At 37.0% G+C, this 17,903-nt stretch overlaps 3 protein-coding genes across 3 annotated transcripts; 2 read left to right on the top strand and 1 right to left on the bottom strand.

The window, feature by feature from the left end:
• The first annotated feature begins 928 nt into the window (after nt 1–928).
• LOC119767240 (alpha-tocopherol transfer protein-like) lies at nt 929–2,263 on the top strand. Its single transcript, XM_038255381.1, has 4 exons — nt 929–991; nt 1,049–1,353; nt 1,410–1,785; nt 1,948–2,263. The coding sequence occupies exons 1-4, from the start codon at nt 989–991 to the stop codon at nt 2,209–2,211; spliced, it is 948 nt and encodes a 315-aa protein (XP_038111309.1). The 5' UTR covers nt 929–988; the 3' UTR covers nt 2,212–2,263.
• Nucleotides 2,264–2,528: 265 nt separating this feature from the next.
• Nucleotides 2,529–6,520, top strand: LOC6048423. Its single transcript, XM_038250367.1, has 5 exons — nt 2,529–2,611; nt 2,819–3,506; nt 3,568–3,822; nt 5,424–6,119; nt 6,179–6,520. Exons 2-5 carry the CDS (start codon nt 2,832–2,834, stop codon nt 6,434–6,436), a joined length of 1,884 nt encoding a protein of 627 aa, XP_038106295.1. The 5' UTR covers nt 2,529–2,611; nt 2,819–2,831; the 3' UTR covers nt 6,437–6,520.
• LOC6048422 (neuromedin-U receptor 2) lies at nt 6,446–16,122 on the bottom strand. The gene is made up of 4 exons (XM_038255378.1): nt 15,819–16,122; nt 15,176–15,764; nt 12,606–12,681; nt 6,446–6,790 (listed from the first exon to the last, which is right to left on the bottom strand). Exons 1-4 carry the CDS (start codon nt 16,120–16,122, stop codon nt 6,491–6,493), a joined length of 1,269 nt encoding a protein of 422 aa, XP_038111306.1. The 3' UTR covers nt 6,446–6,490.
• Nucleotides 16,123–17,903: the final 1,781 nt, after the last annotated feature.

The following is a 17,903-nucleotide window of genomic DNA, read 5'->3' as shown; positions in this document are numbered from 1 at the left end:
TCTGTTCTAACCGAAACCAACCAGAAGAATCAAAATATTGTGCTCCAACATGGTTAAAACTGCTGTCCCAATTCGCCCCATGTGTCCCGATTGACCCCAGTTTACGGTATCTTGATTATTAACCAATAAAACCGAATTGAAATTGAAATAAAATTTCGATTTATTCCAAAAATCATTATTTTTTTTTCAAAAAACCAACTTAGCGTAAGATTTTTTGACCATACTTCTCTATGGTTCAAAAGTTGCGTTGCCGAAGACACCAAATTGATCAGAAAATTTACTCAAAAGATACCGCTGTTTGAATATTTACGTACCATTTTTGTAAGGACAGCTGCCAAAATTGTATGGAGACTTGTATGGGTGAACCAATGACACAAAATAGCTTCTTTGGTCATAGGGAAGGCCTCCACAAAGCTTGAGCCAAATCAAAAAATACAAAAAATAAAAATTAGTCGAAATCGGCCGATTTCGTAGAGAATTGCTCTGTGCAAATTCCCATACAAATGTGAATCGTTTTGCGCATAGTGGAGTAGTTCCCAAGCTATGGGGAGTTGTTCAGGACCCCAAAAGGATCTGACATTTTTTTTCTCGATTTTTTATTATGTTATCGACAGCTTTTGCTTCCCCTAAAAGGAGAAGGCGCAACGAATCCTATTGATTTGCAACCTAAAACAATTAAAACGGTTTAAAACTGACAGAGTTTCATTGATTTTATTAAACACAAAACGAAATAACGATAATACATTGATTCATATACATTTGGAAAACGAACCCAAATAGCACCCAGTACCCTCTCTTATCACTCGTAACACGTGCAAAGCAGCTGGATAACATCTGTCCGTTGGTACGTCACCGGAGGTGTCTCATAATAAGAATCCCTCAAAATACGGCCGACAATGTGTTAGTTTGTGTAATTGTATCAATCAAGCGCCAGCCACCGTCCGATTCACACACCGTTTGAACGTTTGGCCACAGTTGTACTTTCAATATGGTGAGAAAATTTAGTTAGTTGAGTGACTTTTGTTGAACAATGTGATATTTATTACAGTCTGAACTGAAAATACGCCCCATACCCGAAGCTCTCCAGAAGAAAGCCAACAAGGAACTTAACGAAAATGTTCAGCTGCTGTCCAGTGAGCTGGAAACCATCAGAACTTGGATAAAACAATCCGGGCACCTTCGAGCTAGAACGGATGACCAATTCTTGGTGGGATTTCTGAGAGCCTGCAAACACAGCATCGAGCGGCTCAAGGAGAAGATGGACATATACTACTCGATTCGATCCGTGCTGCCGGAAGTAATGGACAAGAGAGATCCACTGAATCCGTTTGTCCGGAAGGTCATTCAAATGGGGTTGGTTTTAATCTAATTGGTGACTGAGTGATGTTACTAACAAAAACGTTTCACAGTGTTACTATTCCACTACCGAAGACTGTGAATCCGGATGACCCGAAAATCGTCTTAATCCGAGCAGGTGCATTCGACGGAGATTTCTGCGATTTCCCGGATATTCTCAAAGTATTCACAATGATCGCCGACCTGCAACTGCGGGACGACGACCAAATGGTGATTTGTGGCCAGACGGCCATAATCGATCTGGGTAACTCTTCCAGCGGGCACTTTTTCAACTTCAACGTGTCTTTCCTGAAGAAGGCTGCCATCCTGAACCAACAAGGTTCCCCGCTGCGCCAGAAGGAGTTCCACTTCATCAACACCCCGAAAGGGTTCGACATTGTGGTTAGTTTGTTCCGGAGTCTGATGACCGAGAAGAATCGTGGCAAAACGGTGAGTACCAAAGGTCGAGTTCTGAAACACGTTGCACGACTTGTAGATGCTTCTCGAGCCGGTGATAACAGTGTTATCGTAGAACATCGTTATCAATTGCAGTGCAAGTTGGCAGAATGGCGTATAGATGGCACTGTTTTTAAAAATTAACTTTTATTTCAGATCGTCTCTCACGGTTCGGATGTTAAATCGTTGCAGAAATATTTCCCCAAATCTGTGCTTCCTACCGAATATGGGGGTGATTTGGGTCCAGTCCAACAATATGTGGACTATTGGGAGCAAAGACTGATAGACGATCAAGAGTACCTGATTGGAGAGCAAAAGTTTGGAGTGGATGAAAGTAAACGACGATCTACGAATCCACTGTCGGAGGAAAAGGACTTGTTTGGAACGGCTGGTACGTTCCGAAAACTAGAGTTTGATTGAGAATCATGACAATCATTCTGGAGCAAGATGGTCTAATTTTTAAATTGATAAGTTGCGGTGGTAAAAAACATGTTTAATTTAAAAAAAAAGAAAATTATATATAATAAACAAACAATTACATCTTTTTTTCAAAAAACATTTTTTAAATATTAGGTTGTTGTTGAATCCTTGCTGCCATCTAAATTTCAAACCAACTGTTCAATGATTTGCGAGCTTTTTTGCCGAATCCCAAATCTCTTATCTAATCTTTGTAAATTGATTTCCCATACGCGACACCACCACACCGCGTGCTTTAATCTTTGGTTGAAATAATCGGGTTCAACCACTCTAGAGTTCAGTTTGGAGGATAACGTTTCGCGAAGTGGAACAGTCAATTTGAAGAGTTTCGATAGTTTAACTGGTAAGTTTACAAATATATTTGTTGTGAAAATAGGTCTCAAAATGTTTGATTAAAGAAAACTTTTGTACTATCGAACAAGACTGCAAATACCCAAATTTGATTTGAAAATCAACTTCGTCACACAAAGATCCAAAGTCACGATGACTTCTTATCAACCTCAATAAACGCCAGGCAGTTGTGCTAAGTAAATAAGATTAACCCTTTCAGCCCCACCGCCGCCATGCCTAACATTCGTTCGTTGTGTTCGGAGCTTGCGCAGAAAGCCAAGGACGAACTCAACGAAGTTCCGGAGCGACTTGACGAGGACCTGGCAGCACTGCGAGCATGGTTGGCCAAGTGCCCGCACCTTAAGATCCGTTCGGATGACCAGCATCTGGTGATGTTCCTGCGTGGAGCCAAGCACAGTCTGGAACGTGCCAAAGAGAAAATTGATTTGTACTACACTCTCCGGACTGCTCTGCCGGAACTGATGCGGAACCGAAATCCATTCGATCCGAAGATGGCAGCGTTGATGCGAATGGGATCGGCCGTTCCACTGCCAAATACGGAAGGACCTGCTAGCCCAAGAATCGTACTTATACGGCCAGGCTTGTACGATCCAGCCCAGTACACCATCCAGGATGTATTCCGGTATAATTCGATGATGAGTGATATCATGATGATGGAGGACGATCAACTTGGAATCGCCGGACAAGTTGGCATTCTCGACTTGGCAAACACTACGATGGCCCACTTCCTGCAGTTCAGTCCGACCTTTGTCAAGAAGGTTACCATGCTGTCCCAGGAAGGTTCACCGCTTCGATTGAAGGGCTTCCACTACATCAACACTCCGTCCGGATTTGAAATGGTCTACAATCTGTTCAAGAACTTCCTCAACGAAAAGAACCGAACTCGGGTAAGATTCCCAAGCACTCCTAAATCAACTAAAATCTAACAAACCCTCATTCTCCCCAAAGCTCCACGTGCACGGTAGCAACATGGAGTCGCTGTACGAGCACATCCCGAAGCGGCTGCTGCCGAAGGAGTACGGCGGTGAGGCGGGCCCCATCCAGGACGTGGTGGACACGTGGGTCAAGAAGATCGAGGCCAACGCGGACTACTTCAAGCAGGAGGAGCAGTACGGCACGGACGAGAAGCGACGCCCGGGAAGGCCCAAGAACGCGGAGAGTCTGTTCGGCATTCAGGGGTCGTTCCGGAAGCTGGAGGTGGATTGAATGCTTTTTGGTTGAAATAAAAAGAAAAAGGGTGGTTTTGTGGACTCAAGTTGTTGTCAAACAAACACGTGATTTGGGCGTCATCCATAAAGTATGTCACGCTCTAGGGGGGAGGGGAGGGGGGTCTGAGCATGTGTGACATTGCATGTTATAAGTATAGGAAAAGTGTGGCAAAGGGGGGGGAGATAAGGAAAAATCCCCACGGTATCGCTTGGAGTTGGACGGTTTTCGGGGAGGTGGAATGGTTTAAGGAGCCAAGTGGTTGTTGTTGTTAATTCATTTATTTCTGGCAGCTTTAACCTTCTTGGTCATTCGCTGCCCTACAGGGCCAAGTGGTTAATTCTTTCTAAACATAATTGAAGCATCAATAACGTTGAGCTCACACAAAAGATAATATTTTTATGTTATTATTTGCAATAATTTCAAGAAAATCTATTGCGATTGATCAAAATCAGTTTTAACTTTCAATAAATCATATTTCGGAATTCTGTTAAAATAACTTCTCGCGACTTCATACGACTTTTGAAAATCATGTGCTAGATTTTTTAAACTTTATACCTCACCTTTTGTCAATGCCCATCGGAGGCAGGATACACTCAATGTTTACATTTTTTATAGGACTTTATAAAATAAAAGTCTAGATATTATGATTCCTTAAAAATCTAACTAACTAATCGATTGAAATGGCGAAGAGTTGTAATTTTTGAAAAATGTGTTGAGCATAAGTCTGCCTTCAACTGAAATAGTTTGATTATTCAGTTGAAAATATAATTTAAAACAATAAATTATATTAAATAAGTACAAAGTCATAAGTTTTCGTATAGCTAAATTAAATTATTAGTTGTGATATTTTATTCAATCATTAAGTTTGGAACCAACCATAATTTCAACGGTTATTTTGCAAATAACCTTTGCACGAAACATTGAATACAACTTTTCTGGAAAAGACCTTCCACTTTCGCTGATGCCTCGCGCGAACCTTAAAGCAATTCGCCATATCTAATCAACAGTTGATGAGATACCGAATACTTGCGCGGTATGATTGCGCGCAGAAAAGCAACGCCAGTCCTTCAGTATAGTGATCACATTTCGCTGATTCACTCGTGTTTCGATATTTCCTTGGGAGAAGTGATACGGAAGATATTATAAATTTGTAAGTAATTGAATTAAATTTGCTTGAATCTGGTCATTATGATATAAATTAAGTTCACATTTTTGCTAAAACTGCTCATTCTTTGATTTTCTTCTCGCACATTCTCATAGGATCATTTTTATTAGAAAGCTCGTAAGATATTGACAAATAAGAATGTGAAAAATGCAATTGTTCTAACTTTACCAATACATTGAAACATTTTTATTTGTGAAAAATCTTTTGAGGTCATGAAAGCAAAAAATATGATGAATCACGTTGATAAATCATGACTCAGCAAAAAAAAAATATCAGCTTATCTTCAGCCGTCGCACACTTTCGTTTATCAACAGTTTGATAAGGTTCCATTAATACTGAAATATAAAACAGCCCACAAAGAGCAATCAAAAGTTTCTAGCAATATCTGCCTACAATCAGCTGATTGACACCTATCGCTGCTGTATTCCAGAACCTTCCCGCTGAGATGGTCAACCTTGCCATACGTCCGGTTCCGGAGCCGCTCTGCAAGAAGGCTCGTGCTGAACTCAACGAACAACCCGAACGCATTCAGGAAGACATCGCACTTCTGCGACAATGGATTGCGAAGAGTCCCCACCTGCGATCGCGCATCGACGATCAGTTTTTGGTGGCGTTCTTGAGGGGTTGCAAGTATAGTCTGGAGCGGGCCAAGGAAAAGTTGGATATGTTTTACACGGTGAGGACCATGTCCCCGGAACTGATTCGAACTCGGGATCCGCTGGATCCCAAAACTCGCGAGATTATTAGGATGGGAGTTGGAGTTCCGTTGCCCTTGACGGATGGTCCTGATGCGCCACGAGTGCTGTTGATCCGTCCGGCAGCTTACGATCCCCCGAGGACCACCATCGAGGAAGTTATTCGAGTTAGCACTATGGCGAACGACATTATGATGCTCGAGGATGACAACTTTGTGATCGCCGGACAGGTTGGCATCCTGGATTTGTCGAACGTGACCGTGAACCACTTTCTCCAGTTTACACCTTCGTTCGTGAAGAAGATGACGATGATGAGCCAAGAGGCTTCTCCGTTGAGACAGAAGGGCTTTCATTACATCAATACTCCCAGCGGCTTTGAGGTGGTGTTCAACATGTTTAAGAACTTAATGAGCGAAAAGAACAAGTCCAGGGTGAGTAACTCATGATGCTTGAATCTTTCCAAGAAGCTACAGCTATTGAACTTTCTCAGCTTTACGTTCACGGCCACGACATGGAGTCCCTGTACAAACACGTACCTCGACGGCTTCTTCCGATGGAGTACGGTGGCGAAGCCGGTCCGATCCAGAACATTATTGACAAGTGGGAGCAGAAGATCATCGCCTACAGGGACTACTTCCTCGAAGAGGACCAGTACGGTACCGACGAGAAGAAGCGACCGGGTCGACCCAAGAACGCTCAGACGCTGTTTGGTGTTGAGGGATCGTTTCGGAAGCTCGAAGTGGATTAAACCATGTTGTCATGACAGCACGTGTGACTTTATTCGCTATACTCTTAAGCTTATCTAAATAAACAACGTCGAAGGTGGTTTAAGTTCTCTGTTCTGACATTGATCACCCAAAACAAGATTACAACCGTAGAATGACGTTCCTTTGTGCGAGGTGGACTTGGTCTGCGCATCTTCGGTGGTAGGTTTCAGCTGGGACGTTTTCGTTTCGCGTGATTCTTCCGTTGGGGAGTTGGGATTGTTTGGTTTCGCTGGAATTACCCAGCCCGACAGGTCACCGAGCTTTTCACTGCCGCAAGGACCACGAGGTTGAAGTTGGCCGATGGTCATGATAACTGGTTCGCGTTTTGGTTCGAGCTGAAATTAGAGAAGGAAAAGGGTTAATAGTTTTAATTTTTCATATGGTTGAATTGGTTGTAACTAGGTAGCTTTATTTGATTTAAAAAAAGTTTTTGCTGGACTTATCTAAACTGGTGCAAAAATATTTTCTTTGATTTTATTTTTATTTCTTCCGTGATCAGAAGGTCGTCTTGAGTAATATTTGTTCTACGAAAAACATGGCTTTTTTACCTTTTTTTTGTGTTTTTATTTAAATTAATCTTGCTATAATCTTGCCAAGTTTTTTTTTCAAAAATGAGTTTGACCCACACTTGGCCAGGAGAGTTTTGAATGACTCCATAACAATTTAATTAACAAGAGAACCTACTAAAAACCCACTTCGACGCAGTAAGGCTCGTAAAATTCTCGAATGTCATATACTTTTGGCCAGAAACTTTTTTTTGTTGTGAATGAATGTGGCTGATATTTAGAAACTATCTCAAGATTAAGTGCTTAAAATATGAAGTTGGTCCGATCAATATTTGTAGAGATATCCTAGTTTTTCACGACTGTAACAGTTATTTTAGGTTACGTTTCGGCTTTCGGTCACTTGGTAAAATCAAACACCAGTTTGCTTTCTTCTCCGACGTTTGCGTTTATATAGAAACTTTTTCAAGAAATCTAAAAACCGAAAGCATAAATGTAACCTAAAATTTAGAGATATCGGGGTAATTCCTCGTCAACTCACACAGCAGTTGCCCCGACCCCTCTTCGATTTTCATGAAACTTTTTCCTATGGGGTAACTTTTGTCCCTGATCACGAATCCGAGGTCCGTTTTTTGATATTTCGTGACGGAGGGGCTGTACGACCCTTTTCATTTTTGAACATGCGAAAAAAGAGGTGTATTTCAATAATTTATAGCCTGAAACGGTGATGAGATAGAAATTTGGTGTCAAAGTGACTTTTATGTAAAATTAGACGCCCAATTTGATGGCATACTCAGAATTCCGAAAAAACGTATTTTTCATCGAAAAAAACAATAAAACAGTTTTAAAAACTCTGCCATTTTCCGTACTCCGTACTTCCGTACTCGACTGTAAATTTTTTTTTGGAACATGGAAAAACGAAAATAACTTCAAAAAAATAAAAGGTAGCTAAGTTTTTCAAAAAGCATCTCAAAGTAGACATTCCGAAATACTTATGCTGAAAATTTCATCGAAACACGAGCGAACACCAGCATTCTGAATTTGAAGTTAGGTTTCACAAATCGTCTAATGTCATATACCGTAAACTGGGGTGACATTGATAGCCCGGGATGACATTTATAGAAATTTGATTTAGCCAACAATTTTGATACATCCAATGTAACAGTCATATTTTGCATATATGTTCGATAAAAAGCTATCCCTTAATGCTTACATACTCAAAATTCTCAAAAATGTTTAGATATCAATTTGACGGGCATTAGAAAAACCTATCAAAGTCACCCCGGGCTATCAAAGTCACCCCAGTTTACGGTACTTTTGACCGTTACTGTATATTTGTATATTTGGTAGAAAAATAGGAACCTTTTAACCTTCCGTCAGTAGGGGGTGACATTGGTAAAAAATGATTTTTTTTACGGCTTTGCAATTTCTCAGGTTCTTTTCAATGAAACTGAATTCGGTATAAAGGGTTGTGTAGGGGACATCTTTAGAGAACTTTGCTGTAAAAACACTCGTTCCTTGAACCAATCCTGTCACTTTGGCAGATGTCTTAAGTTGGGGTTAGTTTTTGACCAAACATGACATCTCGAAAAAACAACCTACTGATATATTTTTTTTAAATTTTTACTCGAAAAGTACTCAAAAATCTCCATTTCCAACATTGTGCATGTCAATACGATTCCCTCGAACAAATAACACTGTAGGATGACTTGTTTTGACCATATCTCTTTGTATTTGAGATGAGCATCCTATTTGTATCATTTGACCAAATGATACTAATTTTTGCTTTTTTTTTTCAAAATAACGGAAGGAGGATTGTTTTTTGACCTATATTCACTGCCCATGTTCGCATAAATGTCCCATATGCAAAAACAGCTAGCTGAGAAAAACAACCAAAAACATTCAAATCATAGAATTTATTACTGTTCAGTTTGATAAGCCTAAACAACACTATCAGCACTCTTCAATTTTGAAATCCTTAGGATCTGACCTTTGTTTGCTGAGATATGGTCAAAATATGTGTTACCCACTTACCTCTCATTTGTTAATCAATGAAATCCCAGAGGTAAAAAAAAACATCTTTTCCAAATTAAATCAGAATATCAGATTTTCAAAAACCAAACAGAGACGAGTATAACTATGAGCCAAACAAAAAAAGGCCTAACGTTATTTCTAGACAACAATAACAATTAGGGGAAATATGCCCATTTTAATCACTCTAAGCCGTTCGACCAATTCTAATCACTTTTGCCGTTTTCCGTTATTAAATCAACATTTTCAGATGTTTCAACAATGGAGAGTTGCTTGCTCACTTTTATTTGAGTTATTTATTACTTTGGAACAGTCAAAAACACTTTATGAAAGCTGCAATTCATGATCAAAGTGCTGATAGGCCGATAATAGAAATAGGCTGAAAAAGGGTATGGTTCCCCTATTTCAACTGTAAATAAAAATAATAACTCTACCAAAAAAAAAATTCCCACGAATATTCATCAAAAGTTTGCCAACATTTTAACAAAATATGATGGAACCTGATGGGCTGGGCCAATCATTTGAAATTAGGTGTCAAATGTACAGGGTTTGTTTTAGGAATGTACAGTATGTAAAAAAAGTATTTACACCCCTTGGGCACTATGCACATTTTGTGATGAAACATGTAAAAAATTTAAAGTTTGACAGGAACCTAGTACTACGTTTTGTTCAGAAACTCATGCCAAACATTTTGCTAAAAAAAGCTCATGAAAAGATGATTTCTATAAAAAGTTATATAACAAATACTATTACGAAAATAAAAAAGGTGCAAAAAAAGTTTGTACACCTTTCGAAAAATTAACATAAATAATGTTATTTGTTGACAACCCAAGTAACATTTTTTTCCAGGAGTTCTACAAGAGCTCTTCAAGATAGCTACAGCATAGCATTTTGGACCGTGGTAGGATAAAATACTCTTCAAAACTTCTTCAGGAGTTTGGAAGAGTACTTGAAGAGAGTTTTATCCTACCGCGGTCCAAACTGCTATGCTGTAGCTATCTTGAAGAGCTCTTGTAGAACTCCTGGAAAAAAATGTTACTTGGGAAATCACCATAAATCCAGTCTCCCAACTCCAAATAGGCATCCTTGACTGATTAAAAAAATAATTTGGATTGAATATAAAGTTTACTAACTACTTAGTATAAAAGTTTATATAACTCTGGAAATTCTATATAAAACTTATCTAAACTTAATTTTGCAAACTTTTAATTCAACTAAATGTCAATATATTACCATAGAATTGCTAAATAAACATTTTGGAGTGGGTATAACACCGTTTTGGGGTATTTGTATCGATAGAATAGATTTTTCGTTGGAATTTCGTACCAACCCGGAATTACGTCGTCGGAAAATCCGCCGGCATCTGAACCGGTTCACAAGTCAACCTATGTGGCATCAGAAAGGGCATAAAATTTCCGATCTTTGATACCCATACATCCAGGTTTTCTATAAAACCCACGTTTTTAAATACCTAAGCAAAAACGTTGTTATGGTTTCGTTTGAGCAACCTGCCAAAATGTATGGAATTTCGTAATTTTTGTTCTCGTGGATCAAACTTACTTTTGCCCAGGTATTTAAAAACGTAGGTTTTATAGAAAACCTAGATGTATGGGTATCAAAAGATCGGAAATTTTATGCCCTTTCCGATTCCACATAGGTTGACTTGTGAATCGTGGACCGGTTCGGATGCCGGCGGATTTTCCTACGACGTAATTCCGGGTTGGTACGAAATTCCAACGAAAATCTATTCTATCGATACAAATACCCCAAAACGGTGTTATACCCACTCCAAAATGTTTATTTAGCAATTCTATGGTAATATATTGACATTTAGTTGAATTAAAAGTTTGCAAAATTAAGTTTAGATAAGTTTTATATAGAATTTCCAGAGTTATATAAACTTTTATACTAAGTAGTTAGTAAACTTTATATTCAATCCAAATTATTTTTAATCAGTCAAGGATGCCTATTTGGAGTTGGGAGACTGGATTTATGGTGATTTGTCAACAAATAACATTATTTATGTTAATTTTTCGAAAGGTGTACAAACTTTTTGCACCTTTTTATTTTCGTAATAGTATTTGTTATATAACTTTTTATAGAAATCATCTTTTCATGAGCTTTTTGTAGCAAAATGTTTGGCATGAGTTTCTGAACAAAACGTAGTACTAGGTTCCTGTCAAACTTTAAATTTTTTACATGTTTCATCACAAAATGTGCATAGTGCCCAAGGGGTGTAAATACTTTTTTTACATACTGTATTTTTTCAGCAAAGTTTGTTGACAAAACTTTTTATCGTAAAATCGCGATAATTCGTGATGTTTATAAGCAAACCCCTTATGTCTATATATTAAAATTTTTGTAATTGTCTGCTCTACAACTTTGTAGAACATTGTTACACTCTTAAAAATAACCCTGCAAAGTTAGAAAAAACACGAAATTTTCAAATGAAAATTTTTGTTCTAAATGAAAAAATGACCCTTCTGGGTCAATGTAGATTCGAAAAGTACATTTAATTTCCCATAAAATGACATGTTCCAAAAAAAATTACAGTCGAGTAACGGAAAATGTGAGAGTTTTTAAAACTTTTTTTGGGTTTTTTTTGCATGAAAAATACGTTTTTTTCGGAATTCTGAGTACGCCATCAAATCGGGCGTCTTATTTTCTATCTCATCTCCGTTTCAGGCTGCAAATTATTGAAAAACACCTCTTTTTTCGCATGTTCAAAAATGGAAGGGGTCGTACCGCCCCTCCGTCACGAGATATCAAAAAAACGGACCTCGGATTCGTGATCAGGGACAAAAGTTACCCCTTAGGACAAAGTTTCACGCAAATCGAAGAGGGGTCGGGGCAACTTTTCCCGATTTCGTGTGAGTTGACGGAGAATTACACTGAAATAAAAAAATAGTACCCAATTCCTTTATTCTAGGAATTTTGCCTCTTTTCCTTATTTAGTAATCGGGTTTTTTGGATTACTTAATAAGGAAAGGAGCCAAAATTCCTAGAATTTAGGAATTTGGTACTTTTATTTTTTTTTCAGTGTACCCAACTAAAACAAAGGAACTTGGAATTAAAAATAGCTTCTTTGGAAATAAAGCATGGATGGACACAATTAAATTTTGATTCAAACATTTAACAATTTGATTTGCTGACTATGAACGCTGAAAAGTATATCGAAAACAATAACTTAGATTCTAAAAAACTCTGCATCAATTGCAATTACTTATTTCAAACATGAATTCAATTTAAAATGATGAATGAATAATCAATTAAGACTGTTATGTTATTTTAAAAGTTTTAAAAGTTGTATAATTTCATGATTTTTAAAAAAGGATAAGATTTTCAAAAAAGAGCGGATGCAAATATCAATGAAAAATTATAGCTTCAGCAATTTGTTATGTTGGTTAAAAATAACTAGACTTTTTTACAAATATGATTCATTTAGTGCAGAGTTTTAGGAAAAAATAAACTCTGCGACTTACATTTCTGGCATTTCAACAATGTATTTTCGAAGCAACTTCTTTAAAAAAAAAAAAAAAAAAAAAAACATTGAAAAAACATTCTGGCAAAAAATTACATGGATATCACACAATAAATTATGGATATCAATACATACCTTCTTCAACGTTTTGCTATGCCAGAAGCATTTCCAGATCCTCGTCTGATTGTACGCCTTCCGGAAGTTATCATTCCACAGTGGTCGGAAACGCAAATTTAGCAGGAATAATTTATTTCCGCTTCAGGGATGCATTTTCGAGCTTCGGTGTCTAAGAAGCATTTGTTAAGAATAAAATTCTACATCTTTTGGTCAAAACGATATTAGGGTGGTCCAACAATTTCTAATATTTTCAAAAACTATCTTCGCTTCTAGATGAGATAGAGGTGTACTTTCTTCAACAGTATTGTAGTACTAGCCATTTTAAACAACTTTGTCGAAGACACCAAATCTCTATCTCTTAATCTGATCATTCTACAGCATTTTATATTAAAAGCAGTAGGGTGGCCCATCAAAAAAGTGTTTTTATTACGTATCTTTTTTGTATTATTTTTGGCAATTTTGGTGTCTTCGGAACATATTTAGAGCATAAAAATACGCGTCTTTTGGAATGTCAACGAAGTCGCTAGGTCATTTTGGTAAAAAGTTACAGCGTTTTTAAAGTTTTTAATAGGCCTTTTTCAAATGTTTGTATCTTTTCGAGGGGGACACAAAAAAATACGCTCTGCGGTGCATCTGAAAGCTCAAAACTTCTTCTTTAATATGAATATAACATCTCAAAAGGGTTTTTCTTAAACCCAAGTTACAGCGATTTAAAAATGGTCATTTTATGAGATTTTGTACCATGCTCTATGAGAAAATTTACATGAATGTCGCATTAATCAGTATCAAAACTGATCTTTGTGAGCTCAAATGCAGGAAAAATTGGTTTGTGGACAAACGTGGTCGAACCTCGTTGTTTTGGCAACTAGGGTGGTCTTAGATGACCTAGGGTGGTTCATATTCGTTCACTCTTATAAGATATGATTTTCGCATAGAAAGAAAGATAAAAAAACATTTAAACAAAATTAAAATACATAACCTGTTTCAAATAGTAAAGCAGCTGAGGATATGATATCTGATTAGGGTGGCTCAAATTAATTGAAAATAAAAAGATTAGAGATTTTATTATTTCTCTACGTTTTTGTAAATCGACTTTTATTTGTATTTTTTTAATAGGATAAAACTTTCCATGCATTTTCTTTTACAAAAGGAGTCACTTTATATAATTAGGATGCCAATACGAGGATCCTTTTCCAATTTATATCTTTTTACCTAAAAATGCAAATAATAATAACGGTGCATCTAATAAAAAAAAAAAAAATAGTACCAGGTTTTACATCAAAACCTGAACACTAGCCTAAAAGATGTTTCCTAACAAATAAAACAAATTTTCAGAAATAAAATAAGAGTATTGGAAAATCAACTTCTAATATCAATTTCTAAATTGTGCATTTTTCCCTGAAACTATTTTGAAGGGTTCAAATCGATAAGAAAATGTATCATGTTTACGAATATTCACATTCCCATTTTGTATTGGCAAAATTGTATGAAGCTTTGTATGGAACAGCTAATGATGCAAAATGGCACCCTTTAACACTGTAAATGCATGGAAAGTTTTATCCTATTAAAAAAATTCAAATAAAAGTCGATTTACGAAAACGTAGGGAAATAATAATATGTTAAAATACATTTTCTAACGAATAAAATCTTTAATCTTTAATCTTTTTATTTTCTAATTAATTTGAGCCACCCTAATCTGATATTTTTCTATATTTTTATTTTTTTTTATATATATTTTTCTTTCTATTCGAATAAAAAAAAATCATTCTTATAAGAGTGAACGAATATGAACCACCCTAGGTCATCTAAGACCACCCTAGTTGCCATAACAACGAGGTTCGACCACGTTTGTCCACAAACCAATTTTTCCTGCATTTGAGCTCATAATGCTCAGTTTTGATACTAATTAATGCGACATTCATGTAAATTTTCTCATAGAGCATGGTACAAAATCTCATAAAATGACCATTTTTAAATCGCTGTAACTTGGGTTTAAGAAAACCCTTTTGAGATGTTATATTCATATTAAAGAAGAAGTTTTGAGCTTTCAGCTGCACCGCAGAGCGTATTTTTTGTGTCCCCTCAAAAGATACAAACATTTGAAAAAGGCCTATTAAAAACTTTAAAAACGCTGTAACTTTTACCAAAACGACCTAGCGACTTCGTTGACATTCCAAAAGACGCGTATTTTTATGCTCTAAATATGTTCCGAAGACACCAAAATTGCCAAAATAATACAAAAAGATACGTAATAAAAACACTTTTTGATGGGCCACCCTACTGCTTTTAATATAAAATGCTGTAGAATGATCAGATTAAGAGATAGAGATTTGGTGTCTTCGACAAAGTTGTTTGAAATGGCTAGTACTACAATACTGTTGAAGAAAGTACACCTCTATCTCATCTAGAAGCGAAGATAGTTTTTGAAAATATTAGAAATTGTTGGACCACCCTAATATCGTTTTGACCAAAAGATGTAGAATTTTATTCTTAACAAATGCTTCTTAGACACCGAAGCTCGAAAATGCATCCCTGAAGCGGAAATAAATTATTCCTGCTAAATTTGCGTTTCCGACCACTGTGCATTCGTCAAACCGTAAATCAGTGGATTCACTGCAGCGTTCAGAAATATCAGATAGTGCGACACATACCACAGAATCACAAAATCCTTCCCAATCTGGCTGGTATTTTCATTCACGAATCGATTGTATCGAATAAAAACCAGCGTTGTAAATGGCACCCTCAGTAGAATAAACACAACCAGCACTATGAACAATGATCGAGCGACCTTCTTCCGGTAGGACACCGCAATGGGATGTTCCCGTTGCATCACTCTTCGCTCGTAACGATCCAGCTTGAGGAATATCATGCTGTAGCAGAAGATCATCACCGTAAGGGGAAACCAAACCAGTGCTCCGATCAGCACGTGCCAGTACGGTGGCAGAAAGCTGGTGTTCTCCGCACAAAACGTCTCCAGGTAGTTCTTCCACGGTCGTTCCTTGTAGTTTCGGTAGATGGTCAACGGGAGGGCTAGCAGAAACCCGATGATCCAGGTGCACGCTATCAACGTCCAAACTCCTCGAAAGGTTAGCTTGGACTTCTTCGGGAATACGATTGCCGTCAAGCGATCGTAGCTGATCGCACACAGACACAGGACCGAGGTGATTAGTAGAGATCCTGTGAACAGGGATTTAATTAAGGTTGGTTCATTCCCTTAAATCCGTTACAAACCTTCCAAAAACCCCTCCATCTTGCAACCGATCGCGCCCATCACGTAATTCTGGTAGAAATCATGCACCATGAACATCATCGGGCAAACGATCAGCGTGGCCAAATCCACCACGGCCAAGTTGGCAATCAGCACGTTGGTGGGCGTCTTCAGGGCGCGGATCGTCCCGACGATGCACAGCAGGGCGATGTTCCCAAATATCCCGAACGATATCACCGGCAGGAAGGCGATAGTTTTCACCAGCATTTCCCAGGGTGGCAGCGTCACCCAAATCTCCCGCGGATAGTCGTAGATGCTGACGTTCATCTAGGAAGGTTGGAACATTGTAGGATTTTGAAGCTTTTTGATGATTGCTTTGCATTGCATTACCGATGTCTGGTTTTCATCACTCTCATATTGAATTATTCTTTCCGCTGCCGCGAATGATGAGTTCATGCTCACCAGAAATTCACTAATTATTTTGTTACCTTCTTACTAGAACTTATGTTAACAAAACAATTGTATTGCAGGAGATTCCTCAAATTACAAACCAGTTTGAGTTCTAAATATCAAAAAGCAACACTTCATAAATATATTTATTTCAAATTTGAAAGGTGATTATAATAAACTTTTGTCTTTAGAAGAATAGAGCTAACAAAAATGTAAGCTTCACTGTTAAAAAATGCTAAACGGCCAATGCAGATATTATTTTGAAGTTAATGTGCTTTTAAGTCTTGTGTGTTCAGAATGAACGATATTTAAAATAAAATCAAAAAATTACGGTTCAACTAGGGTACGTTAACCATTAGTGGACCCCTTTCCTATAGTGGACCCTCTGAAGCGTTTTTGATGAAAAATTCAATAAAATCAATATTTCAAGCGTGTTGTTGTCTACAAATCTTTTATTTGGCATGTTCAGCATCATTTAAAACAATGTTGACTGACATTGAATCGTCCTTTTCACCAAAATAAGTGTTTTGAGTTCGACATCTGAAATCAGCCATGGCCACTAGCATTTTCACAACAAAACAGCATTTATATTTTATTATTGAATTAACTATCCAATCATTTTTGACTGATCATTTAACTTCAGCAAGTCGAAATAATGTAAGTTTAAGGAACTTTACTAAAATAAAGCGAAGAACTGCTCATTTTCGAGCAAAAATTAGGGGGGGTCCAATATAGGACAACGAAAATCCAAACTTTTCCAAAAGTGGACCCCTGTAAATTTAACCTTCAAAAATGAAGAAAACGTTGTATTTAAGCAAAAGTTTGTCTTAAACATACAATAAATGCTTGTTGTAATCAACCTAAACGCATATTTTTCAATTATGAGTATAAATATAGCTGTTTTCATGTTAAAAGTACCAACAATTCTGAAGCCGTAAGAATTTAAAATTTATCGAAACTATAGTTAATTGTACTTAACTGAAGCATCATAATTGTAGTTTGAAATGATATTTTATAATAATAAATTAATAACAAAACTTTTTTTTTTAATAAACGTGCGTGGTTTTATTAGCAACTGTAAAGCAACTGTATTGTTTAGTTTCGGTCCACCATTTATGTAATAAATATGGAAAAATTTGAATCAAAAAGCATTTTTAAATTTATTTTTATTTTTACAGTAGTTTTTGAAAAGTTTTCTCTGATCTTTTACGGAAATAAATGTGTTTAAATGTCTGTTAGATTTTTCCGTTGTTTAAAGCCAAATTTGTTAACAAAACATATTTTCTTATGATGAAAAGTGAGCAAAATCCATCTTTTATTCGTTATATCTATCATTAGACCTACACCATGCATCAAAACATCCAAAATCGTTTAAATTTGGTATAAAAATAACAGTTTGCCTATAGTGGACCCGGGTCCACAATCGGATTATGGACCCGGGTCCACTATAGGAAAAGGGGGTCCATAACAGGAAAAAAAAACTTTTATTTCAAATGGCTTTTTCTTCTGCTCAAAAACGAATAACTGATGAAACAAATAGTCAAAATTGTTCAAAAGACTTCAGATTTCATTGTTTTGTACAGAGGGTTATGAAAAAGTGCTTAAAATATTAAAAATTTGTAAAAAATGTGTTTCGGCTCTACTAGGGGGTCCACTAA

This window comes from Culex quinquefasciatus, chromosome 2 (assembly GCF_015732765.1).
Source record: "Culex quinquefasciatus strain JHB chromosome 2, VPISU_Cqui_1.0_pri_paternal, whole genome shotgun sequence".
NCBI lineage: Eukaryota > Metazoa > Arthropoda > Insecta > Diptera > Culicidae > Culex > Culex quinquefasciatus.
Note: the sequence above shows the minus strand (reverse complement) of the source record. Positions and strands in the feature narration are given on the sequence as shown.

What these genes read in the sequence shown, in the direction of transcription:
- LOC6048422 (XM_038255378.1), bottom strand. Translation starts at nt 16,122, where the DNA reads ATGAACGTCAGCATCTACGACTATCCGCGGGAGATTTGGGTGACGCTG. An exon ending in GATGGAGGGGTTTTTGGAAG is followed by an intron (nt 15,765 to 15,818) that starts GTTTGTAACGGA and finishes CCCTGTTCACAG; the next exon opens with GATCTCTACTAATCACCTCG. An exon ending in ATAGCAAAACGTTGAAGAAG is followed by an intron (nt 6,791 to 12,605) that starts GTATGTATTGAT and finishes CTCTAATTTCAG; the next exon opens with CTCGAACCAAAACGCGAACC.
- LOC6048423 (XM_038250367.1), top strand. Translation starts at nt 2,832, where the DNA reads ATGCCTAACATTCGTTCGTTGTGTTCGGAGCTTGCGCAGAAAGCCAAG. An exon ending in TCCGGAAGCTGGAGGTGGAT is followed by an intron (nt 3,823 to 5,423) that starts TGAATGCTTTTT and finishes GCTGTATTCCAG; the next exon opens with AACCTTCCCGCTGAGATGGT. An exon ending in GCGAAAAGAACAAGTCCAGG is followed by an intron (nt 6,120 to 6,178) that starts GTGAGTAACTCA and finishes GAACTTTCTCAG; the next exon opens with CTTTACGTTCACGGCCACGA.
- LOC119767240 (XM_038255381.1), top strand. An exon ending in CGGAAGGTCATTCAAATGGG is followed by an intron (nt 1,354 to 1,409) that starts GTTGGTTTTAAT and finishes AACGTTTCACAG; the next exon opens with TGTTACTATTCCACTACCGA. An exon ending in AGAAGAATCGTGGCAAAACG is followed by an intron (nt 1,786 to 1,947) that starts GTGAGTACCAAA and finishes CTTTTATTTCAG; the next exon opens with ATCGTCTCTCACGGTTCGGA.